We start from the raw sequence: 27723 nt of genomic DNA on the forward strand, positions 1-27723 counted from the left end.
TTTTGAACAAGTCATTTCCCATTCACAGGAGCACTCTGCATCTTGAGTCACTCTGGTCCCTTGACCTTAAAGGGAGTTAGTCGGTGCACAGGAGAGAAAATGGAGAATTAAAGCCTTAACCTTAGTTTACTAGCCATGGTCAGAAGTACCATATTTAACTCTTAGCATAGATGGATATAGGAATGACATAAATCACAGCTAACTTAATTACCAGTTTCATTTACTTTGTAAAGGAAACCATCTTTTCTAACTCCTTTCCCAAGGCCTTTTAAAACTGCCTGTTTTTACTTTGGCTTATAGTCAGGTCACAAAGTTTAAAGCAATTTAGATTAAATCAAAACTTAGTGTTAGGTTTTTAAAGAAGAGGTGGCTGAGGGCTGGGAAGGTGGCTCAGTGGTAGAGTGCTTGCCTTGCATGCCTGAGGCCCTGGGTTCAATTCCTCAGTACCACATAAGCAAAAAGAAAAAAGCCGGAAGTGGCGCTGTGGCTCAAGTGGTAGAGCACTAGCCTTGAGCTGAAGAGCTGAGGGACAGCGCCCAGGCCCAGAGTTCAGGCTCCATGACTGGACCCAAAAAAAAAAAAAGAAGAAGAAGAAGAAGAGGTGGCTGAGTAAGAAGTACACCTCGCATGTGGTATTCAGGTAAGGGGTAGGTTATTCAATAGGTCTGCTGGGACCAGACCAGGTTGGTACTCCATGCGGCTGGCAAAGAGGGCGTCTGGCCCTGGGCTATGCCTTATCTAAGGTAGGGGCAGGAGGGAGGAGGTGTGGCCAGATAAAAGGAGGTGGGACCAGGTGGGAGAAAGGTGTGTCCACATCAGATCCAGATGTGACCTCAGCAGATGCAGATGTGACCTCTTCCAGGTGTGTCAGTTGCCTAGGTAACACAGGTACTGGGTGGGGTCTGCACACCATCCAATACTTGGTAACCTTGAAACTATAACTGCTTACATATAGACAAATAGACAGACAGGCAGACAGACAGACAGACATGTTTGTGCACAGACTATGGAACGCGCTCTGATTTTAAAAATCAGCCATTTAAAGTTTTTGGAATTTTAGCGGTATTATTTTGCCTAATTATGATGGACTCACATGATCAGTTTAAAATACAAAAATTTGCCAACAAGAAAGTTTTAGTAAACAGGAGACAAGACACAGACACGTGGCATAGCATAATGGTGCCACTGGTGGGGGGGGGAGGAGAGTCACAGAATCAAGTTGTATTGGCATGAAATTGAGTTGGCATGAAGCAGCAGCTGAATTACCACAATGCCAAGATGGCACAAGATTTAACAGAATTTAATCATCTCCATCCTCTTTTTTTTTTTTTTTTCTGCTTATGTGGTGCTGAGGAATCGAACCCAGGGCCTCATGCATGCAAGGCAAGCGCTCTACCACTGAGCCATCTTTCCAGCCCAATCATCTCCATCCTTAACACGAACCAAAAACCTTTTATCTAAAGTTTTTGTTTAAAAGAGTGTAATAACTTTTTACACCTTTGGTAATATCCAAATTTGTTGAGCTTTTTGGGGAGTTTAAACTTAAACTCATCCAATTTTTATCTCAGCAAGTATAAACAAGCTATTGCTGGACTACATTTTTCCAGGGCTTTACCAAGGCATTTAGCATAGCTATCAATTGACCTTTGAATACCTTTAGTTGGAAGAAGGGAGAGGTTCCCAGAAGCTAATTTTAGTCCCTAACAGCAAGTGGCAGAGTTAAAGGGGAGGAGGGAGGGAGAGAGAGAGAGAGTTTTACCTGCCCGAGCGCTTAAAGAAGTGGAGCTTTAAATTTGGGGCCAAATTTGATTCTGATGGGGGCTCAGTAGCCCCCCCCCCCCAAGGCCCAGGTGGCCTTAATGTAAAGAAATTTAGTTGTGTCCTTTCCATGGTAAAAGTGACCTAGAACCAAGTGTTCACCACAGAGCATCCTCTGTAGTGCTATCCGGCTGTAATAGGGAGGGGGGGGGGGCACCATGAGAAGCATCATCACATTTCCTCCACAGGGGCCCTTGGCCATGGTAGGCTCTAGCAGCCAGTTCTGGGTGCTTGGCCAAGATTTCAGTCAGACTGTGGGGGTGGAGTTCGGTTAGCCCACGAAGGCCCAGGTAGCCTTACAGAAATACAGAAATCACAAACCCAGAACTCCAGTACTGGTCACTCACCTGGGGGTAGGACTTAATTAGTGGTATTGGGTGGGCAGCAGGGAGAGCACTCAGTCAGGAGAAAGTGACGTTGGTGTCATCTGGCGACAGGAGTGTAGGACCTCATGACAGGTTCCTGGGCAGCGGGTCGGACCCCCTTCTGAAGTGGAGGGGGAGCAAATCCATCAGGGAGCTTATCCTTGTACAGGCCTCCACAAATGAAGGATCCCTCACTTGCATCCCAGGGGATCACGCAGAGGCAGGCAGGCACAAGAGAAAGATTATTATAAGGTTTATTAGAGGAGCCATATTTCCCTCAAAAGGGAACACCATCCAGGTAACAAGAGGGTCTGAGGGAAGGAAGTGAGGTAGATGGGAGTTCAGGTGGATCTGGGTGGAGAGAGGGAGGGGCCAGCTGTATGGCTGGAACTACAGGAATGGGAGGAACTCAGGTCTGAGTGGAGCTGAGGACCAAAGGTGAGCATAATACTAATACTTATAGCCCCAGAAGCAGGGATAATCAACGAGGCAAGCTTTGAGTCAGTATAAGTGGTAGCCTTCTTCCTTTCTTAAAAGTTCAAGGACCCTGAGAAAGATTGTCAATTCAGTCTTTTGGTGTTACTGCTGGAAGAGGATGTGGTTTGATGACATATTATAAAAATCATTACTGTATAGCCAGCATGGAATTTTCATTGATCCATGAAGCTGCTTCCATCCAAGTAGGTTCCCAACCTACATGGTAAAATAGCTGGTACATCAGATCTTGCTGGCTAGAAAAGACAACATCAAGTATTTCTATATATTCATGGTACAGAGTTAGAGGTTCAGGTCCTATGGGAAGCTTTTGCCTGGGTTTAATTTTGTTTGAAAGGATGGCCTGATATATGCCTAGCCTTCTGGTAGTTAACCCGATATCTGTTTTTCTGCCCCAGCAAGATTAAAGAGTTGATGGAGGCACATGCATAGTAATAGGTTGGCCAAGTGTGGTTGGCCAAGTGTGCATTAGTTTCCTTCACTACATCACACATGGCTGCTGCTACCCACTGTTAAGGAGGCCATCCCTTGTCTGTGTGGTCCAGTTGCTTTGAGAAATAGTCTACAGCTTGGGGAACTTCACCCAACATTTCAATAAGAACTTCTAAGGAAGAACTCTTTGCACTTATGCACATGTAGCTTTTTTTCTCCCCCAAGCACTGGGCTTGAACTCAGGGCCTCATGTTCTTAGCTCTTCCATTCTAAACTGACACTCTACCACTTGAACCACAGCTCTGCATCTAGCTTTTTGCTGGTTAATTACAGATAAGAGTGTTTAGATTTCTATGCCCAGGCTGGCTTCAAACCAAGATCCTTAGATATCAGCCTCCTGAGTAGCTAGAAGAATAGGTGTGATCCATTATCACCCAGCTTACATACAGCATAAATGTTGTTTTTTGTTTTTGTTTGTTTGTACCAGTACTAGGGCTTAAACTCAGGGCCTAGGCACTGTCCCTTAGATTTTGTTCAAGCTTTTTTGCTCTACCACTTGAATCAAAGCTCCACTTTTGGCTTTTTGTTGATTAATAGGAGACTATAGTCTCATGGACTATCTTTGTTGGCTGGTTTTGGAACTCAAATCTCAGTCTCTTGTATAGCTAGGATTACAGGCATGAACCACCAGCACCCAATCTTAAGCATTTTGTTGTCATTGCTGTTGCTGCTGTTGTTATTGTTGTTGTGACTTTTATGTAGTCCCAAAGCAAGAACACTTGGGAGTTTTAAAAGCAGTCTCATATCCCATTGACAAACTATAGGCTCAAGATCTTTCTAATTAAAACCTCCTGTAGCAGCTTTATTATTTGTCCCAAATTAAGTGTCTGTATCCACAGTAGCCTACCAGTTCCAGGAACCCTCACAACTCTTTTTAGATTCTAAGGATTTGAATATAAGTCTTTTTCTGTGGACCTCGGGTAAAGAACTTGTTCTTTGAAAATTTGTACTTTAGAGGAAGGCAGCATATATGTACATTCAACAAGTGATAGGAATTCGATCAGTGTTTCCTAAGCAAAGCTCTTAAGTCCTACTGGCCATCAACAAATTATCTATACATTGCAGCTAGTTCTCTGATTATTTCAACTTTTGTATATCTTCCAGCCAATATCTCCCCAAAGAATAGAGGTGAATTTTTGTTTTGTTTCTTTTGTGTGTGTGTGTTTGTTTGTTTGGGTTTTTTTGTTTTTAGTTTTTTTTGCCAATCCAGGGCCTGGGTGCTGTCTCTGAGTTTTTGTGCTTAACGTTAATGCTATGTTACTTGAGCCACTGGTCAACTTCTAGCTTTTTGGTGGTTAACTGAGGATAAGTGTCTCATGGACTTCTCCACCTGGGTTGGCTTTGAGCCATAATCCTCAGATCTCAGATTCCTTAGTAGCTAGAATTAAAAGCATAAGCCACCAGCACCTAGCTAGGTGAATTTTTAAGTCTTTGAGTGAGCACTTCCTAATATTAGGCACTGAAGATTAGTTCTAAAGAGCTTTATTTTTATTAGCATCAATTAGTTGCACAAAGGGATTTCATTTTGACACATACAACGTACCTTGATCAGATTCACCCCCTTTGCCACTCTTTCATATCCCTTCAGCCCTTCCCAAGCCAAGTTTAACAAGTTTCAGGGTTCTATTTTTTTAAACATATTTTGACCATATTCACCCTCCTTTGCCCTTTATTGACTCTTCCCTCTTCCCCTACTACCCACACTCCAGACAGAGCATGTTTCACATGCCTCAATTCTGCTTGGAAAGTATTATGCAAGCTGACAAACAACCACCTTGGAAACCCAATGAGAATCTGACCACTTCAACAAGCTTCCTGGAATAGATAGCTGAACTAAAATACAAAATGTCAGCAGTATATTCCTTTGACATCTTAAATGTTTATAAACTCCAGGCCTAATCTCACTATGGCCAACAGTGTCTACAGCATCTCCCCCTTTCCTCTCTCAGAAAAGAAAGTAAACCTCTGCTTCCTTGATTTCCACCCTAAGTCTTGGTGAATTCCCTCATATCCCAAACACCAGCTGAAGCCCCCAGACTTAAAGTTGAGAGATAACTAAGAACACTCAAGAAGCAAAAAGACTTGATTGATAATATAGACATTAAAAAGTTAATTTCTAATGCAACAATGTTGAAAGGTATAATTTTTAAGAGGTAACAAAGTCATGAGGGTTTGACTTTCATAATGATTTAATGCTGTAATTGCAGAAGTGAGTTCACTATGTGGGAGTAGTTTCCTGGTTTTTTAAATGAGTTCAGCCCCTTTCTCCCTTTCCTCTAGTTCCCTCATCCTGCTTACATACATACACATTCTCTTACCCTTCTTCCTTCTGCCATAATAGAGCATTAAAACAAAACAAAATTAACTCTCACTAGATGTGTACCCCTTGACCTTGGACTTCTAAGCCTTCAGAAGTATTTTTGACAAAGTACTCAATCCCAGGAATTTTGTAGTAGCAGCATAACACATTCTAATGACCCATTTTAAAATAGGCAAAGGCAGCCAGGCGCCAGTGGCCCACACCTGTAATCCTAGCTATGCAAGAGGCTGAGATTTGAGAATCATGGTTCAAAGCCAGCCTCGGCAGTAAAGTTTGTGAGGCTCTTATCTCCAATTAACCACTAGAAAACCGGAAGTGGCATTATGGTTCAAGTGGTAGAGCACTAGCCTTGAGCTGAAGCACTCAGGAAGGGACAGCACCCAGGCCCAGAGTTCAAGCCCCACAACTGACAAAAAAAAAAAAAGACAAAGGCTCCTAATAGATTTCCACTTCTAAGAATATATGAAAAGGTCATATCTGTTTGATAAACATATGAAAAGATGCTCAACATCATTAGCCATCAAGGAAATACAAATGAAAACTATATGAAATGCTATGTCACACCCACTAGAATGTAAATAAAGAAGATAAATAAATAAAGAGAGAGAGAGAAAGAAAGAAAAATTTTATGCCAGGAACCAGTGTCTCACACCTGTAATCTTAGCTACTCAAGAGGCTGAGATCTGATTATTGCAGTTCAAAGCCAGTCCAGGCAAGAAAGTCTTTGAGACTTTTGTCTCTAATAAACCACCTGACAACTGGATGTGGTGCTGTAACTCAAAGTGGCCCAGAGCTTGAGCGAAAAAGCTCAGGGACAGAGCCCTGTCCCTAAATTCGAGTCCATGACCAACAAAAAAGAAGAAAAAGGAGGAGGAAGCAGAGGAAGAGGAGGAAGAGGAGGAGGAGGAGGAAGAGGGTGCACTGTACTTATAAACTGACATGTTGAATGGTAACCCCTTTGTACAACTATTTAAAAATAATTTTAAAAATCAAAAATTAGAAAAAGAAGAAGGTGGACAATAACAAAATCTATTGAAGACCTAGAGAGACTGATGGGTATGGAAAATGGTGCAACTACTTTTCAAAGATATTTGATAGTTCCTCAAAATGGTTAAACATAGAATTGCCATATGACACAGTTATTCTATTCATGAGATGCTTCACAGGCCATATTCTGTTATAATATAACACCCAAGACTGGCATTGCTAAAGGCGAGTTCTTCATTTGGGGCTGGTAAGTCAAAGATTAGGTTACTTCATCTAATAGCCACCCTAGATATATAAGGATGCTACGTCATTACATCATAGAGGACAGAAGGAGAAGTGACTGCATGCAGAAGAACATGCAAGAAAGGCTGAATTCTTCTAACAGCACATTCTCTTGGTAATTTATTCTGATGCTCAAGAATTTACTCATTATCACAAGAAAAGTATTAATCTCTCCTAACAATCTTCTGCAGGTCTTCCTCCCACCACCATTGCAATATCAAACAAATTCCAAAATAAGTTTCAGAGGGGACAAGACATAACAAGTATATACCTATGAGTATTGAAAACATAGGTCCAAACAAGATTTGCATATGAAAGTTCATATTCGTAGTAGCCAAGGAGCAGAAACAATCAATTGTCCATCAACTGAATGGGTAAATAAAATGTTGTATACCCATACATGATACAACATGGATAAATCTTTAAAATAGTATTCTAAGTAAAAGATCACATACTACATAATTCCATGCACATGAAATGTCCACAATAGACAAATCTATAGAGCTAGAACATAGTCTAGTGATTTCCTGGGGTTAGGCGGAAGAAATGAATGGGGACTGACTGCTAATGAGTATGGACTTCTTTAAATAATGATTTAAAAAATGCTCTAAAATTGGGCCTGGGAATGTGGCTGAGTGGTAGAGTACTTGCCAAGCATGAATGAAGCCCTGGGTTTAATTCTTCAGTACCGTATAAACAGAAAAAGCCCAAAGTGGTACTGTGGCTCAAGTGATAGAGTGCTAACCTTGAGCAAAAGAAGTTCAGGGACAGTGTTTAGGCCCTGAGTTCAAGTCCCAGACTGGAAAAAAAAAGTTGTAAAATTGAACTGCATACATAAGTGAGTTCTATGACCCAGAACATCTCAGTAAAGCTGATAAAGATAATAATAATTAACTAGAAGAAATGAAGACAGATTGAGTTTTTAAAAAGTGTGGTACCATAAGCAAGGGAAAAGCAGCGTACTAATATGGATAAGCTGCTGGATGAAGTAAGAATTTTTTTTAATCTGCTTCACTTTCTCCACACATCTCATGTTCTACAAAATAGTCCTTCAGATAATCCTTCAAATATCCAAAGAACTGAAAAAAAGATTCAGATCTAAACTATGATGCTCCAAAGGATGAAACCAGTTCAAAAAGGGCATAAAATGGGTGAGTTTACTTCACATCTGTAATCTTAGGTACTTAGGTGCTGAGATATGAAGATTGTAGTTCAAAGCCAGCTCAAGCAGACAAATCTGAGATATTATTATCTCCCACTAACCAGGAAAAAAAAAAGCAGAAATGAAGGTGTGGCTAAAGTGGTAGAATTCTAGCCTTGAAAAAAAAAAAAAAAAGCTGATCTGGAGAGAGAGGCCCTAAGTTCAAATACCAGTACAAGCACACAGCACAAAAGGATATATTTGAGCTCATTTTAAGGAAGGTTTAATAAGGTCCCTTAAAATTCCAATTGGGGAACAAGGTAGTTCCCCCAGCACCAGAAGCATTTCTGCAAAGTGCGAGCTGGAGAATACCCTAGTATTAGCTAGGAAACAGGACAAGATGACTTCTAAAATTACACTAATCCAGTCACTCAGATTCACCAAAGACCAACCTCACATTTCTTAAACTATGAAGGATCTCCTTTCTTATTCATTCTCAAAGAGGTTCTTGCCAAACTACTAGAGTAATCATTAAGCACAAATTCATAGTCCTCAACAGTCTTTTTTTTTTTCACTAAAATACTCACCAGTTTTCCTGATAATTTCCTTCTTCAAAAAAAATTTATACTACTAATGTAAAATCAAAATACATAAGTCCATTAACTCTGTTATGGTTCTTCCAAACTGCCTATCTGAAGCCAAAGGGAAGTTCTATTGTGATAGTTTTATGCTCAGTACCCCCCTGTTAAGCAAACTCAGTAACCAAAGACCCCGCTCTATCAATCTCCCAAGGATACAAGGTAAAGTGCCAAGAACATTTCCCAGAGCTTTGTGAAATTGCAGAATATCTAAATAAGGGGAAAACGTCAAATAGAAAAAATAGACTGAAATAAGAAGAATAAAATCCTGGCGACTGAGACAATTGAGCCTATCTTCTACTATCCCAGCTGAGGAGGCCAAATAAAAATATATACATTTAAAACAGAGCTACCTGTCCGAAGTGGTGGTATATATTTGTAATCCCGGGTAATCAGGAGGTAGAAGTAGGAAAATCTGGGTTTGAGGACTTTGGGGCTGTGGCTTAAGCGATAGAAAGTCCAGGCACTGAGTTCAATCCAATGGGAGGTGAAGGAAGGGCCAGAGAGAGGACCATCACCCTGTATGATAGTCCTCAAGAAGCTAAAATGTGGATTATGTTGTGGTGCAACAGTATTGCTTCTTGGTGTATGCCCAACAATGAGATAATTGTGCACCAATACTCATAATAACCTTAGTCACAATAGCCACCGGTGGAAGCAACTCACAAATCCGTCTGTGGATGAGTGGACAAACAAAAGGTATGTGCTATAATGAACTATTATAGTATACACCATACACTAGATATATACTTACAATAATATATAATAGGATTAATACATATTGACAGCATATACGTAGAGTATATATCTATAATAGACTATAAAAATGAAAGAAATTCATCCGTCCCTTAAGGACTCTAAGGCACCAAACTCTTTAGATTTAGGGTTTCTTTGTCCACTGTGCCAGTGAATCTGAACGAATACCTAAGCCTGGGATGGGTTCGGTCTGTGCCCCAGCGCCAGCTGGGTGGGTGGGGCTTCCACAGCCTCCGCCACGAGCCCTGACGGCTGACAGTGTCTGTGGTGACGGCGTCTGCAAAGGCCGGGCTCTACGGCGGGCCGACAGACGCCACACCCTCGGCCAATCAAAGCGCCCCAGAGCAGCTAGCACCTTGCGTCTTTTTCCTGTTGCCCGCCCTCATCTGCTTCTAATTGGTGAGTTTCAAACCCGCGAAAGCCAATGGGAGTGCAGACGCGCGGTTCCGCAGCCGCGGCTCCTAGGCGCGGCCTTTGAAAGGAAAACTGTCCAAGTTGGGAATCATGGTGGGGCCTGGGCCCTCCGCAGCCGCTGGTGAGTACCACCGCGCGCCCCGCTCTGGCAGGCGTTGGAGCAAGGGCAGGGAAATAGGGAGTCCTTCCACCTGACGATTCCCGTTTGCGTTCACGTCTACCTCAGTCTCCCCAGACCGGGCCCCGTAGTAGAGGCCTGGACCCGGGATGGAGTCCCCACTTCAGGCCTTGCAACAGCCCTGTCCAAGGTTGAAACACGGTCGAGATAAAGAAACTAGGGTTCCGCCCCGGGTCACACCACCGCTCACACGGTGGGAAGGTGTGGTCCGGGCACTGAGCTGCTGCCGACTTTGCAGGTAGCCAGAAGGGGGTGCTCGGCCCCTCCACCCCTGCTGCCTCTGGGAGCTTGATTGGATCGTGCGCGGGGTCCTAGGCTCCTGGGTTCCTTGAACTCTGATCAGTCTGGAGCCTTTCCTGCCCTTCTGTATGCTCCGGCGCGGTTGCCACCAAGCGGTCAGACAGAACCGATCTTTTTTCCTCACATTTTTCATTAGGGCTTTTAGATTGTATTTCCATACATGCATATACTATACTTTGACCCGGTTGGTCCCTTCTATTTCTTACTCTCCCACAACCCGCCCCCTTTTAAAAAATCTTTCTTACAATTTTGAGTGAGTGAGTTTATTCTGATCTTTTCATGCAGAACTGCAATTCTCTCCCATTTTATCTCCCACTTCCTTCCCCTATCCAAATAGCTCCCCATTTATGTTCATGTTCATGCAATAGTTGTCTTCCTAAGTCTGCTTAATTTTGCTTACATGGTGATCTCCAGATCCATTTGTTTTCTTGCAAATGACTTTTTTTTCCCTTTATGGCTGAATAGTGTATGTATGCCACATTTCCCTTATCCATTCATCTGTTAATAGACACCTGAACTGGTTCCATAGGTTGGCTGTTGTGGTATCTCTATTGTGTACTGACTTACATTTCCTCTAGATATATGCCCAAGAGTAGTATAGCATGGTCATAAGGAGGTAGTTGTTAGTTTTCTAAAGAACCCCCATGCTTATTTGTATACTGGCAGCACAAATTTACATTCCCACAACAGTGTTCAAGATTCCTTTGCATTCAGTGTTGATTGTTCAACCATGCCTGTCCTAGGCCCTGTCCTTGGTGCTTCGTGTAACAACTCTTCAAGAGGTGTTACTCTAACCCTGTATGTGAGACTCTACATGTTGAACATGAACTTAAGTACATTTCTCATAGCTATTTGATAAAGATGCATTAGAGTCAAAAAAGAACCATGGAGAGTTAAGAATAGTTTTGCACCTCTGCAGCCTTTTTTTTAAAAAAAAAAATGATTATGAGGGCTGAGAAGTTGGCTCAGTGGTAGAGTGCTTGCCTTGCATGCATGAGGCCCTGGGTTCAATTCCTCAGCACCACATAAGCAGAAAAAAGCCAGAAATGGTGCTGTGGCTCAAGTAGTAGGGCTCTAGGCTTGAGCTGAAGAGCTGAGGGACAGCATCCAGGCTCAGAGTTCAGCCCCCACAACCGACAAAAAAGAAAAAATTATGTATTTTTAATCTTTTCAAAACAATTTGCTCCTCTCACCATGCACTGATGAACTCACACAATTTTTTTCTTTGACCTTTTCTTAGGGCATCTAGATTTTGCCATATATTATAATTAGTGTTGTGTTTATCTCCACTGCTATATTGAAAGTATTCTGGAAATCAGAGAAACAGTTCAAGTATCCCTTATCTGAATTGCTAGTGATCAGAAGGATTTCAGATTTCAGATTGGAAATACTTGTATGTATAATAAAATATCCTGAGGATGTGAATATAAAATTCATTTGCATTTCTTTTTGACAATACCTGATTTTGAAGTCAAGGCAAGTACTCTACCACATCCCATCTCCTTTTGCTTTAGTTTATTTTTAGATAGGGTCTTATGCTTTTGTCTGGACCAGCCTCAGACTATAATCCTCCTACCTCTGCCTCTTGAGTGGCTGAGACTATAGTCATATACTATTACACCTGGCTCGGGTTTTTTTTTTTTTTTTTGGGGGGGGGGGTCCGGTCATGGGGCCTGAACTCTGGGCCTGGGCGCTGTCCCTCAGCTCTTCAGCTCAAGGCTAGAGCTCTACCACTTGAGCCACAGCGCCACTTCTGGCTTTTTTCTTTTTGCGTATGTGGTGCTGAGGAATTGAAACCAGGGCCTCAGGCATGCAAGGCAAGCGCTCTACCACTGAGCCACCTTCCCAGCCCTCAACCTGGCTTGTTTTTGAGATAGGATCTTACTACATTTTTCCCTAGGCTGCCCTCAAACTGGTATTTTTCTGTCTCTACTTCATGAGTATCTGGGATTACAAGGTAGGCCACCATGCCTGGCTACATTTATATTTTATATATTTTTCATACATAACTTGAAGGTAATTTAATACAATATTTGTAGTGTATATTAGTTTTAATTGATCAGTTACATGAAGTCAAGCATGGAATTTGTGTCATGTTGGCCCTTTTAAATTTCAGATGTTGAATTAGTATATTCAGCCTATATTAACTTTTTATTTTCCCATAAATGCCTGTCATAAAAGTTACTGTATAGATGTTTACCGCTAACTCCCCCTACCCTGCCAACCTGGCTCTTTTTTCTTTAGTTCCAAAAGGAACTGAGTATGGGTTTGTGTGTAAAAATCACCATCCATCTCAAGAAGGAAACACACAAGAATACACACACACACACAAAACCAGCCTTGGCTCAACAGTTTAGGTAGGCCAGTTAGAATTTCTTCATGTAAGCCAGGTGCCAGTGGCTCATGCCTGTAATCCTAGCTACTCAGGAGGCTGAGATCTGAAAATCTTGGTTCAAAGCCAGCCCGGACAGGAAAGTCCGTGAAACTCTTATCTCCAATTTACCACCAGAAAACTGTAAGTGTTGCTGTGGCTCAAGTGATAGAGCACTCGTCTTGAGCTGAAGAGCGCAGGGACAGCGCCCAGGCCCAGAGTTCAAGCCCCACGACCGACAAAAAAAAAAAGAAAAGAAAAAGAATTTCTTCATGTAAAGTATGATGTGTTATAGCTGAGAACAATGGCCTAATTAAGGACTCTGGGATACAATAAATATGGTCTCAGATTTGCTTTTGTTTCATACTAGCTAGATAACTTGAAACATGTCATTTACCCTCTTTGAATTTCATAATGCACAGTACCCAGTGGGATGATTGTATGGATTAAAAGAAGTAGTACAAGTAGTTTATTACAAATAGTAATACAAGGAGCTTATTATAAGACTTGGATTTTGTTAATGTTGATACTAACTTGAAGCCAGACTTAAAGACTGGATACTTTTTCACATTATGTTATAAATTAAAATCATTATAGAAGAGTGCCATGTTTTAGGATATATATGAACTTGATAAAATCTCAAGCTAAATTCTGTTTTTATTTGGTTCTGTGTTTTACAGAAGAGCGTCAGAAAAAGCTCCAGGAGTACTTAGCAGCCAAGGGAAAACTGAAGAATCTAAATACCAAGTGAGTTTCTCTACATATTTATGTCAGTTTTGTTGTCCTTGTTAATACTAACTTAAAGCCTTTTTTACAAGTAGCTCTTTTCTGTTTGTAACCTATTCAGCCTACATTGTAGATCTGAAGATTACATAAAAAGAGTACTTTAGTCCAAATATGACTAGCACTAGTTAAACCTAGTCTATTGGCAGAGATGGAAGCATTATTATTGTGCTCCAAAAAAGGAGGACCTACAGTATTAGGGATCATGCTGGAAATATTCTTGTCCCTTCTTTTTCTGGCGAAGTTGATTCTTATGAAGACAATTTTTGGTCAGTCAGTTGAATGACCCTGGTTTGGGTGTATCTTGTGAAAGCCAGTTCTCAATACTAGCATACTGAGATCTCCTAACATGTACTTTTGAGTTAGATAGAACATAACCATTTCACTCTTGTCTTCTGTCAGTATATTATCTTCCTGTTGTATTACTCCATTTTTTCTTGAAAAGTTAACTGTCACCTTTAATTTTGCCTTGGGTTTTTAGTCAACTCTATTTCCTTGGTTAATTGAGCTGAAACCATTTTTCTTTTGAAGCAAGGTCTTATTAAGTGTACAGCTTATGTGGTAGAACCCTTGTCTGGCAAACTAGATGCTGTGTTCAAAATCCTAGGACATAAGCCCTCAGAGGGGAAGGATCTCTGTGTCTTACTAAGTATTATAGCATTAAGAGTGATTCATAGAGTCAGCACTGGTGGCTCATACTCAGGAGGTTTAAAGCCAGCCTAGGCAGGAAAGTCCATGAGACTCTTTATCTCCAATTTACCACCAGAAAACTGTAAGTGGTGCTGTGGCTCAAGTGGCTCACTAGCCTTGAGCTGAAGAGTGCAGGGACAGCCAGAGTTCAAACCCCACGACCAACAACAACAAAAAAAAGAGCTCAAGAACAACACCCAAGCCCTGAGTAGTTCAAGCCCCCAACCAACACACAAAAAAAGAGTGATTGGTAGACTGAGAATGGTGGTCAATACCTGTAATCCCAGCTATCAAGAAACTGACTACCCTGAGCTAAATAGTGAATTCTCCACTAGCCCGAGCTACACAGCAAGACCCTGTCTTTCTTTGTAATTTTTCCCAATAGATATTTAATCTTTCTAAATGCTGCTGGTTTCCTTTTATTTTATTTTTTGCAGTTTAACCTCACTAGGTAGATTTTATGTTACATCCCTGTTTTTATTCGTGTTTTTTATTTGAATCATGCCTCAGTATAGATAGTATTGATTTGAGACTACCCCCAGATACCAAAATCCACAGGTGCTCAAGACCTTTGTATAAAATAAAATAGCATAGTATTTGCATATAAACTATGTGCAATCATCTGTCAATTACTTATGATACCTAATACAGTGCAATAGTATACTGTTGTTTTTTAGCAGTAATTACAAAAAAGTTTGCACGTGTTCAATGCAGATGCAATATCATTTTTCAATTTTTTTATCAAAAGTTAGTTTTAAAACTACAGTTGTATAGTCCATAGATATAAACAGTCAGCTATATATCATTTTTGCCCCTGAAAATCCAATCTTTGGAAATACTTTAACAATGAACCTTTTTTTTTTTTGTCAGTCGTGGGGCCTGAACTCTGGGCTTGGGCGCTGTCCCTGCGCTCTTCAGCTCAAGGTGAGTGCTCTACCATTTGAGCCACAGCACCACTTCCAGTTCTCTAGTGGTTTATTGGAGATAGGAGTCTCATGGACTTTCCTATCTGGGCTGGCTTTGAACCATGATCCTCAGATCTCAGCCTCCTGAGTAGCTAGGATTATAGGCATGAGCCACCGACACCCAGCTAACAATGAACTTTTTTTTTAAAAAAGAAGATAATTGTCTCATCTCCAGTGTCTGATATTTGAATAAGACTACACATATAATGTAGAAACCAAATGTATTTTATCAGTATTATTAGAATGCTGCATTTATGCATATAATATTTCTGAAAGGATCACCAAAAAGTTGTTAAGAGCTGTTGTGATTTCTTGAAGGAATACAGGACCAGGAAGGTATAATAATGAAACTTTTTAATTATTGATCATTTTTAATTGTTTTACCATATACAGAAACTCTAATGACTTGAAAATTTTGATCATAATTGTTAATCTCTGTACTTCCTAAGATTTGCTGATCCTTCTGTACTAAGGATTAGTTTTATTTTCCTTTTTACAGGCCTTATCTAAAAGCCAAGAATAATGCCTCAATCCCACCACCTTCTAAATCTGTAAGTAGAAATTAGTCTCTTAAGAAATATCCAGTTTATCAAAAAATTAAATCCCCCAAAAACAAATCATCAAAGAAACTACTGCCCAATAAATAAGTGGATTAAAGACTTAAAGAGAAACTTCTCTGAAGAGGAAAGAAGGATGGCCAATAGACACATGAAGAAATGCTCAACCTCTAGCCATAAAAGAAATGCAAATCAAAACAACATTAAGATACCACCTCCCTCCAGTTAGAATGGCTAAAATCAAGAACTCTAATAACAACAGATGCTGGAAGGGATGTGGACAGAAGGGAACCTTACTGCATTGTTGGTAGGAGTGTAAACTTGTTCAACCACTTTGGAAAGCAGTATGGAGGTTCCTCAAAAGACTCCACATAGAACTCCCCTATGACCCAGCAATCCCACTTTTGGGCATTTACCCAAATGTTCACAAACAAGACCACACTGAAGCTACCAGTACGACTATATTGCAGCGCTATTTACTATAGCTAAGATATGGAACCAACCCAGATACCCTCAGTAGATGAATGGATCAAGAAAATATGGTGTATATACACAATGGAATTCTATAGTTGCTTTTAAAATGAGAGAGTCCATAGAAACTAAAGTGTATTTTTAAGAAAAAACAATGTTTATTTGAGCATACAAGCCAGATGTTTCCACATTAAATGTTGGAAATCTTTTATTAATAAGGGGATACAAAACTCTTGAGAGAACATGAAGAGATTCCATTCAGTTGCACATCAGAATTGCTTAGACTGGAAAGCCCCATATTAAATCACATAGATTATAAGGACAGGATGACAATCATGGAATTAATCTCTTCAGTCTCTAAAAAAAATTTTGATTTTCAATCCTTTTCTAAGACCCAGCAATCCCACTTTTGGGCATTTACCCAAATGTTTACAAACAAGACCACACTAAAGCTACCAGCACAACTATGTTTATTGCAGCATTATTTACTATAGCTAAGATATGGAACCAACCCAGATGCCCCTCAGTAGATGAATGGATCAAGAAAATGTGGTATATATACACAATGGAATTCTATGCCTCCATCAGAAAGAATGGCATTGCCCCATTTGATAGGAAATGGAAAGACTTGGAAAAAATTCTATTAAGTGAAGTAAGCCAGGCCCAAAGAAACATAGGTCCCATGGTTTCCCTTATTTGCAATAACTAGTATATGTCTGAGTCAAACAGAAAAGGTCAAATAAGTTGATGTTAGGGGAATGAACCCCAAGATAAGTATTCAAATGTTTTTTTTTTTCTTTCATGCAATTGTTTCTAACATATTTATAAGATGATTTCTATGTTGCTTGGTATGTCCCTCCCCACGATATAATCCCTGCTTTCACTGTATTTGATGTTAGTATAATTTGTGGAGGGGAAGAGCAAAAACAAATCGTTTAACTAGGGATACAGGTAGACCCATTGCAACAAGGAGATGTACAAGTTGTTAGGTCGAAAAACGAACTTTACAACTTTGGTGGGGGGGAGGATAGTGTAGGGGGAGGTGGGGGGAGTATGGGAAGGGGAAACAAAGAGGAGGCAACAACAAATCGATTAAATAGGGATACAGGTGGACCCATTGCAACAATGAGATGTAGAAGTCGTTATGTTGAAAACAAACTTTACAACTTTGGGGGGGGGGGAGGATAGGAAGGGATGGGAAGGGGAAACAAAGGAGGAGGCTACAATGCTTGATAAGAAATGTACTCATTATCTTGCCCATGTAATTGTAACTCCTCTGTATGGTATTCTCACAATAAAAAAATATATATCCAGTTTAAAATTGATTAGTAATAAAAATACTGAAGATGCAGCTCAAGAAAATATATTTTAGGGCTAGGAAGTTGGCTCAGTGGTAGAGTGCTTGCCTTGCATGCATGAGGCCCTGGGTTTAATTCCTCAGTACCACATAAGCAGAAAAAGCCGGAAGTGGTGCTGTGGTTCAAGTGGTAGGCCGATACCTTGAGATGAAGAGCTGAGGGACAGTGCCCAAGTCCAGAGTTCAGACCCCACAACCAACAAAAAAAAGAAAAGAAAAGAAAATATATTTTAAATGATTCCTCACAAATTTAAGAGCAATTTGGCCCAATAAGACAGAAACATTTTTGAAAACTACAACATATTGTAGCTTAATTTTGTAACAAAAAATAAAAATACCTTAAATGGGCTTTTAATATACGCTTAATATATGCAAGCATTTATTCAGTGCTTAATATCTGCCTAACACATTCTGATTTGCATTAGCTAATTGCATTCTCACAGCCTTAGGAGGGTAGGTACTATGGTTGACCCCATTTTGTAAACGTGGAAACTGAATGGTAGAAAAGTTTGTTTCCCAAGGTCATGTAGCTATTAAGTGATAATATTGAGTATCAGTGGTCTTAACCACTTTGCACATGGCCATAAAGTTGAGTAGCTCAAGGAGGGAGGTAGATGAATAAAGAGAGGAAGGTGATGAGAATGCAGTCATAAAATTCAATATATATTCTTTAAAATTAAGAAAATTGAGGGAGGGAATGGGATTGGGAGGATGAAAGGGGTGACTGATCAAGATACATTGTATTCATAAACTGCTTTGTTGAATGGCAACTGCTTTGTACAACTACTTAAAGATAATTTAAAATATGAGTAGTTCAGTAGTCATTAAAAGAGAATACTGGACTAGCCACATAGCTCAGGGGTGGAGCATCCGCCTATCATATATAAAGCCCTGGATTTGATCTCTAGCACCACCAAAAAGTAAATAAACAAACAAAAGAGTATCTTTGTTGAATATTTTGAATTGCTTAGCAAGAATATTTTTCCTAATCAATTTAAGTTAGCTACAATGTGAATAGAATAATGATTCCTAACATATTAACATATTTAAGGTTTAAGTTAAAAAAGTAGCCTTCTTCATCTGTAATAAGTTTATCTGTAAAAATGCTGTCTCTAGTTTGCAAAATCATAATTTTGTTGAAGTTCTAAAGTGCTTTGTGTTGGCCAAGGTAAGATAGATATTTGTACCAATTTGTACATATATATATATATATGTGCAAATATATATATATAACTACACATACATGAATGCACACATATATGCATACTTATACACGTGTGTGCATACATAGATATCTATGTGCATAAGTGGGCAATATGTGCCATCTGTATGCATGACATGGTTAGATACTGTGAAACATTGAAAAAATGAATATAAGGCAAAATTATTATGCAATGATATGAAAATAGAGAAACATTTGGTTAGACTTCTACTTTGTGCAGATGCACTGTATGACAGAAATTGTAAAGGAAAAATCCACTGGGATGAGCCCTCATACAAATTCCCAGAGTCTTCTCTAATAGTGGCAATACTGACTTCAGTAAATCATCTCTTAATTGAGCATAATACCTCCCTTATCTGTTTTATATAGTTGTAAAGATAAGGATAAGGAAGGCAATTCCAGAATTTAGTAGAAACTAAAAAGACTACGCAAGTTTATAGACATTGTTACATAACACACTTTAAAAAATATTTGATACCTAACATAATAGTTAACTTTTGAGTACTTTCTGTTTTCTAGTACTGGGCAGGGCATATACATTATCTCAGTATTCAAATAGCCTTGTAAAAAAGTTGGCCATCTGAGTTTATGGTCAAACCAGAACACTTTTGATGGACCAAGAAGCCTAAGTTAACACTATCTTGTAAAAAGCAGATTGTATGACACTCTAGAAAGCAAGATATTATTGTTAATAATGTTATTATTATGGCCATTATACAAATGACAGGACTAAGGCTTAGAGAGATAGAGTACTTGGTCAAACTATGCAATCAGTAAGGGTCAAATCCAGCATGCACCCATAAGGCTTTTTCAGAGTCCCCATACTATAGTGTTAACTACTCAGGGGAATGTAACTTTTCATTTTCTGTTCCTGTATATGTGGGGGGGGGGGGACACTCACAGGCATGCATGCATGCATGCATGCACGTGCACACACGCACACGTACACACGCCAGTCCTGGTGCTTAAACTCAAGGCCTGGGCATTGTCCCTGAGATTTTTGCTCAAGGCTAGGTCTCTAACATTTGAAGTACAGTTCTAGTTTTTTTTGGGGGGGAGGCCCAGTCGTGGACCTGAACTCTGGGCCTGGGTGCTGCCCCTCAGCTCTTCAGCTCAAGGCTAGCGCTCTACCACTTGAGCCACAGCACCACTTCTGGCTTTTTTTTTCTGCTTATGTGGTGCTGAGGAATCAAACCCAGGGCCTCATGCACACAAGGCAAGCGCTCTACCACTGAGCCACCTTCCCAGCCCCTAGTTCTAGCTTTTTAGTGTTTAATTGAGGATTCAAGTCTCATAGACTTTCTTGCCCAGGTTGGCTTCAAACCATGATCTTCAAATCTCAGGCTCCTGAGTAGCTAGGATTATATGTGTGAGCCACCTGTACAGGGATTTTTAATATATTGAACCCAAATATAAAAAGAATCCTTATAGACATCTTTATAAAATTTACTGAGAAATAGTAAATATTAAAATAATTAAGAGCTACCTACGTCTACATCCTAAATTCATTTTATAGTTAAGTGAACTTAGGTCTGTTATTTAGCTCTAGGTATAAAATGAGTATAATAAGACCTCACAGAACTGTTTGAAAGGATAGAGTTAAGAAACACTAAGAGAAACTTACTCATACCCGCAGACTGGAATTTATGTTGAGGTATGTAATGAGTATGTGGGCACACATTTCAACAAATCCAGTTCAAGGTCTTCAACATTCATACTTGCATTTATCTAAAATTGATTTGTTTTAGAATGTACCTAACCTGCAGTCTCTTTTCCCACCACACTTGGTACCTTCATCCTTTTCTGCTTGCTAAGCGGGCACTCTACTACTTAAGCTACTGCACTAGCCCTTTTCTCATTGGTTATTCTGGTGGTAGAGTCTCCCTTTATGCCTGAACTGCAATCCTCCTATTTGTACTTTTCTGCTTGCTAACATGACAGATGTGCAACACCATACCCAGCTACTGTACTTAACGCCATAGCTTGAAGTGGCAGGCATGAGCTACTACACCCAGCCTAACTTTATTTGTTTAATTTTTTGGTAAGGGAGGAAGGTGGCTTGGCTAGCTTCAAAAGACAAACCGCCTAATCTCTACCTCACAAGCAGCTGGGACTACTGATGTGTACCATACATCTACCCACACTATTTGGCTAAGAGATTTTTAAGCACATGCATCTTGATTAGCTCAAAATAAAGAGTGTTAGTGCTATAACAAAACATCCCTCTAAGCCAGGTGCCAGTAGTTCATGCCTGTAATCCTAGCTATTCACAAGACTGAGATCTGAGGATCACAGTTTGAAGCCAGTTTGGGCAGAAAAAGTTCCCATGAGACTCTTATCTCCAACAAAACTACTCAGAAAAAGCTGGAAATGATACTGTGGCTCAGGTAGAAGCCAAAGAAACAGGGACAGCACCCAGGCCCTGAATTCAAGCCTCAGGATCAGCACACACACACACACACACACACACACACACACACACACACACACACACACACACACACACACACACACACACACACACACACACACACACACACACACACACACACACACACACACACACACACACACACACACACACACACACCCTCTCTAGTCTTACCTACATATTAAAAGGAAAAGAAATAAAGTGATGTCCAATCCTGCTTATCCCAGCAAATGCATTTAATAAGCAGTATTGAATATATGAACTAATTGTGGGATACTGTTTGTTTTTTAAAAAAAACTAGGAGTATAAGGACAAAATGTTTGGAAACCAGTAGGCTCTGCTGTCCCTGCCAGCCTCTATAGTGGCCCTTATCTCATTAAATCATACTTTTCTTGTGTTAGTATCTTTTTTTATCATGATCTTATCATTTATCCCCTTACAGTCTAGCATAGTGCCAATTGTACAGTCAGTTGTCTCTCTTGACTTAATCTAGTTTTATCCTTTATGAATTTTCTTCCTACTCCTGCTTCATATGTCCAGAGTAAAGATAACAAATTTAGTTTGAAATATTTTATTTCTTTCTTCTTGTTTCTATTGTCTTGTTTTTGTTTTTGTTGTTGTTATTTTGTCTTTTTCAATTTTGTCCATCAGTTATGAGGTGAGTTGAAAGAGACCAAGAGTCAGAGTCCAGAGTTCAAAATTGAAATTCTACCTCCTCTGACCCCTAATTCTTTGCCTACTCTTGAGCTGCTATTTGCTCTCAGATGAGGAGACTGAATTTAATGATCTCTAAAATCTCTCCCAGTTCCAATGGTCTGGATTTACTTATCAGTTGCTAGCCTTATAACTCTTCTAAGCCCACTTTCTTTCTCACTGGGATACTTGAAACTGCATAACCAGTTCTACATCCTATAATAAGTTGGCCAGATCAGGCTGATCTAAAATCAAGATGTAAAATATGTAGAAGAGTAAATATTTGCAAGTCATTTATCTGGTAAGGATCTAGTATCCAGGTTATATGACTCCTAAAACTCAACTACTGAAAGACAAACAATCTAGTTTTAAAATGGGCAAGGGATCTGATAAGACATTTCTCAAAAGAAGATAAAGATATGAAGAAATTCTCTACATCATTAACTGTCAGGGAATACAAATCAAAGCCACATTGAGGTGCCACTTCATGATTACTGAAATGTCTGTATTTAAAACAACAAATAGGGCTGGAATGTAGCTCAGTGGCAAAGCACTTGCCTAACAAGTCCAACATCCTGGGTCCAATCCTCAATACCAAAAAAGAAAAGACAAAAACAAAAAGTTAAAAAACCCAAACAAACAAAAAAAGACAAATGACTAGTATTGGAGAAGATGTGGAGAACTAGAACCTGTGTACATTTTAAGTAGAAATGTAAATGGGTTCAGCTACCTTAAAAAATAGTTTTTTTTTTTCTTTTTGGATGGGAAGGGGAAACAAAGGAGGAGGCTACAATGCTTGATAAGAAATGTACTCATTATCTTGCCCATGTAATTGTAACCACTCTGTACAGTATTTTCACAATTTAAAAAAAAATGATACACACTAAAAAAAAAAAAGTTTTTTTGGTTCCTCAAAAGTTAAGCTTAAACCAGGCACCAGTGGCTCACAGCTGTAATCCTAGCTACTCAGCAGGCCAAGATCTGAGGATCACAGTTCAAAGCCAGCCCTGGCAGGAGACTCCATGAGACTTCAATAAACCATTCAGAAAGTGGAAGTGACGCTGTGGCTCAAGTGGTAGAGCACTAGCCTTAAGCTGAAGAGCTGAGGGATAGACCCCAGGCATAGAGTTCAAGCACCATGACTGCCAAAAAAAAAAAAAAGAGTTAAGCTTAGATTTATCATATAACCCAGCAATTCTGCTTTTCAATATATTTCATGTAGGTATACCATAAAATTGAAAACATATACTCTCACAAAGCTTGCACACAAATAGTTTATAGCAACATTGTTCATAGCACCCAAAAAGTAGAAATAAGTTGATGAGTGAATATGTATAATCATATAATGGAATATTATTTTACCCTAAAAAAAAGTAATGAGGTACATATTTGGGAATAAGCAATTAAGGGATCCCTGGGTACCTTCTGCTCAATTTTAACATGAACCTAAAACTTCTCTAAAATATAAGTTATTTAACTTTGGGGGAAAAAATGAGTACTGCTACATACTATATACTATGAGTGAATCTAGAAAACATGCTAAGTGAAAAGAACTAGACACAAAACTATATTTTATAATGATTCCATCTGTATAACTGGCCCATCAGTACAGATACAGAAACAGAAAGTAGATCATTAGTGGCCAAGGGCTATGGGAGAAGAAAAGAGAGAACAGCTGCCAACAAGTACTGGATTTCTTTCTAAGGTGATTTAAATCTTCTGGCACTACATAGTCGTGATTGTTGTTCAACCTTATAAGTACACTAAAACTCACTTGGTTATATACTTTAAAATGGCAGATTTTATACTATATGAACTAATTATATCTGAGATTCATTAAACATATAAGTAAATATATAAGAAAACACAACAAAAACACATACAGGAAAGTTTTCGTGTCACTATTTCCACTTTTTCCATGAGCAATGATGCAGAGATCTGAGATGGATATAAATGTTGGGTCTAAGCAGTAACCCTATGTTGCAGCTATCTCTCTGCTTTTCACTTGCACCCTAATCTTAGCAACAGTGTGTACCAGGACTTTCCAAGACAGGTATCTCTTGCTGTTAATGCCATATAGCGCTAGCTACAGAGTTCCTTTACATAACCACCACATAATTCTTCACAATATTCTCAAGAGCATGGTAACTATCACCACTTCCATATCCTTCCTGGGAGACACATATTCTTATATGCTCCAGATTCTCCTTTCTGAGTGACTGCTTTCACTGTGGATGTTTCAGAATCTATAGTAGCTTGTTCCTATTGGTCATCATATCAGTTTAAACTCTCCTCCCTAGTTTTTAAATTGCTGTAACATAATTCTTTTCTTATCCAAAATTAAATCATATGGGCTGGGAAGATGGCTCAGTGGTAGAGCGCTTGCCTTGCATGCCTGAGGCCCTGGGTTCGATTCCTCAGCACCACATAAGCAAAAAGAAAAAAAGCCAGAAGTGGTGCTCTGGCTCAGGTGGTAGAGCGCTAGCCTTGAGCTGAAGAGCTGAGGGACAGCGCCCAGGCCCAGAGTTCAGGCCCCACAACTCGACCCAAAAAAAACCCAATCATGTGACTAAAATATTTGCACATTAGTAATACACAAACCTTAAAGCTTACTGCCTTCACAAATATAACTTAACTACTAAGATGTTAGGTGTTTAGTGAGATGCTCCAACTTACTCCAGACCTCCTATCCTCCAGTCTGTCTCCTTGCCTGATTGATAGGAACAAAACAGAGTCTTAGTTGATACTAGAGTAGTATCACATAGTCATTTGTAGAGGAAGAAGACAAAAAAAGCCTTAGAGGTGTATTTTTCCAGAGTCCTGGGAAGATGCTTCATTGGAAAATAATGGACATTCAGCAAGTACTATTTGATATAGGCAAATTCTTTCTTGAAATAGCAATTGTTTTGTTAATAACTGAATATCTTCTTGATTCTGTCAAAATAAAAAAAAATACTCTAGGGGCTGGGAAAGTGGGTCAGTGGTAGAGTGCTTGCCTCACATGCATGAGCCCCTGGGTTCGATTCCTCAGTACCACATAAACAGAAAAAGCCAGAAGTGACACTGTGGCTCAAGTGTAGAGCGCTAGCTTTGAGCTGAAGAGTTGAGGGACAGTGCCCAGGCCCAGAGTTCAAGTCCCATGACTGACGACAAAAAAAAATTAATTAATTAATTTAAAATATATATATATATATATATATATATAATAGGAACTCGTTCCAAAATCATCTATTAGTGAAGTAAAACTTTATTTTCTAAGGATTCAGCTTTCTTAAATGAAATTCTAAACTATATTATCTAACATTTGTTTAAGCAGTTATTTTCCTCATTATTTTAAAACAGTAATCTATTACAATTGGAGGGGGATGGGGGCAGCTGTTCTTGGGGTTTGAACTCAGCACCTGGGCACTGTCCCTGAGCTCTTTTGCTCAAGGTTAGCATTCTACAACTTGAGCCACAGCTCTACCTCCAACTTTTTTGATGATTAAATGGGCACTGTCCCTGAGCTCTTTTGCTCAAGGTTAGCATTCTGCAACTTGAGCCACAGCTCCACTTCCAGCTTTTTTGATGGTTAAATGAAGATCAGAGTCTCGTGGACTTTCCTGTCCGTGCAGGCTTCAAACCACAATTCTTAGTTCTCAGCCTCCTGAGTAGCTAGGATTATAGGCATGAGCCACCAGTGGCCAGCTTTTTTTTTAATGCTGCTACTGGATGTTGAACTCAGAGCCTTGGCCTGTCAAGGCAAGTGCTCTACCACTTGAGCCACAGCCCTACTACAGATTTTTAATATATTTTTCTTTGTCTTTTCAGACTATTAGACCCAAAAAGGATATTACCAGCCATGCTATTTTACCTATCAAATCTACAAGGACTGTCAACACTAAACTCCAGTCCGGACCAACTAATATCTTTGGGTCTCAGAAGTCAAAGTTAGAGCCACTTCTGAGCAAAATGCCAACTTCAAGATATGCTTCTTCTAACCCAAATTGTAAACCATACAGCAAGAATCACCAGCAGCATGAAGCTGGGTCATCCACTGCAGAACTGTCAACAAAACCTAGGAGGTCCTCTACTACACAGGAATTGAAAACTATAAAGCAGCATGGAGCCAGTCAGGGAAATGCTAAATGGATGGACTCTATGGATAATTCCCATGGTGAAAACAAATCTTTGAGTGGCTTTGTAAAAGAGATGAACAAAGAGAACTTGCTCCAAACTTCATCAGAACCTAAGCAAAAGCCAGATCCTGAATTACGTATTCTAAGTAAGCCAAAGACTAACACTTACAAGCAAACCAAGTGCGGTTTGGCTCCTAAAAAAGTCTTAAGCAAAAATTCAGTTAATAGTGCTGTTCTGAAAGACAGAGTTAATAAAAAAAATGTTGGAGAAACACAAATCTGGACTCTACCAGTAAAATCACAGCAACTCTCTAGAATTGCAACTTGTACAAAACCAAAAGAAAAGTCCTCAAGGACAGTTCCCTCTCACTTTATTCAGACCCATAGTAGGTCTCAAGCATCAAAGAAACCAGTGGTTAAGGATATAAATGATATGAAGGCCAACAGGGGTAAATATGGAAGAACAAATGAAACTAAGTTACAGTCACTCCATACTACTGAACAGAAGGTAAAACCCATGAGACTTACAACACATCCAAACTTGCTTCAGGGAGCAACTAACCAACATCCAAAGAGCAAGCAAGATCAGAAGACTAGACAACATTCTCTAAGACCTCAGACATCAGTCATTCCAAGCACTCCTAGCATAAAAGCAAACAGAACCAATGATAACAAATTTAACATCTTTCAACAAAAAGCACAGACTTTGAACTCCAAGTTGAAAACTGCTCTTCCCCAGAAGCATTTTCTGAACAAGACAGCTCCCAAAACTAAAGCAGGAATCACAACCATAAATGGGAGAGGAGTCCCAAATGATACCCAAACCAATCCAAATACTAAAAGGAAGGCAGCAACAGAGGATCGAAGGTACATTGTTTTGATTCTAAAATGTTGTGACTTAATATAATCTATTATCAAGAATATTTGGTCAGGAAATAGTTTCTAAGTTATTTTTAATTACAGACTATAAAACAAGATTTAGATTAACTGTGGCAAATGTTGAGACTTAGCAGAGCTGGGTGATATGTACATGTGTTATAAGGCATTCTATAATTTAAAAAAATACAGCATTTAAACAGTCAGGCATGGTGGCTTACATTTATAATCCTAACTACTCAGGAGACTGAAATCTGGAAGATCAGTGTTCAGAGCTAGCATAGGCAGTAAAGTCTGAGAGTCTCTGTCTCCAAAATGACCAGCAAAAAGCCAGGCTAGAGGTATGGCTCAGGTAGTAGAGTGCCAGCTGAGCAAGCCCTGGTACTAACCTAAAATTAAAAAAAAAAAAAAATAGAATAGATGAGAAAGAAATCAGGGTTGCAAGTATAGACTGCTCACTCAAGAAGTACCTGCAGGGACTGAAAAACATCTAAGACAAGGAGGTAAAAAGGGACCCTAATAGTGAGTTCACATAAATATGAAGTGGTTAGTGGTGGTTCCTTGTCAAGCAGGCCTGTCATTGAATCCAATAAAGTTTTCAGAGAAGAAGAACAAGAAGCTGCATGAGTCAGAGTAGATAAGTTTTGGAAAGTAAGATAACATAGAAAGGAGCATTTGTCCAAATGTTGAGCTCAGATGGAAGAAACAAGCAGGTTCTTGGGTTGTTGGGACAACATGCATGATACTTGAAACTTGAGCCAAAGGACTTCATACACTTTCTCCCCAAGCATAGTCTCAGAATGAGGTGAACTTCCCAAGAAGAACACAGGTGTGTATGTGGTTGCAGTGAGCATAAAGAGGTGAAAGGAGCATGGAAACTTACATGAGAGCTGACAGGTGCCAAGAGAGTAAAGTGAGGTCAAGATTTAATCTTAGGATAAACACTACCAACAAGCTCTTTGCCCCTGTGCACAGATACATAACTGAGAGGGAAGGGCTGAGA

General features: G+C 39.6%; 1 protein-coding gene across 2 annotated transcripts in view; it reads left to right on the forward strand.

Moving 5' to 3' along the window:
* Positions 1-9742: 9742 nt before the first annotated feature.
* The window catches only part of Ckap2l (cytoskeleton associated protein 2 like), a 39867-nt gene continuing 21886 nt past the window's right edge, over positions 9743-27723 (forward strand). For both annotated transcript variants that reach the window (XM_042670948.1, XM_042670950.1), the window contains exons 1-4: positions 9743-9829; positions 13238-13304; positions 15495-15546; positions 25537-26711. In XM_042670948.1, coding sequence (XP_042526882.1) covers positions 9799-9829; positions 13238-13304; positions 15495-15546; positions 25537-26711 — 1325 coding nt within the window. In that variant the 5' untranslated portion in view covers positions 9743-9798. The remainder of the gene's footprint in view (positions 9830-13237; positions 13305-15494; positions 15547-25536; positions 26712-27723) is intronic.

This window comes from Dipodomys spectabilis, unplaced genomic scaffold, assembly GCF_019054845.1.
Source record: "Dipodomys spectabilis isolate Male_0828 unplaced genomic scaffold, ASM1905484v1 ptg000588l, whole genome shotgun sequence".
Taxonomy (NCBI): Eukaryota; Metazoa; Chordata; class Mammalia; order Rodentia; family Heteromyidae; genus Dipodomys; species Dipodomys spectabilis.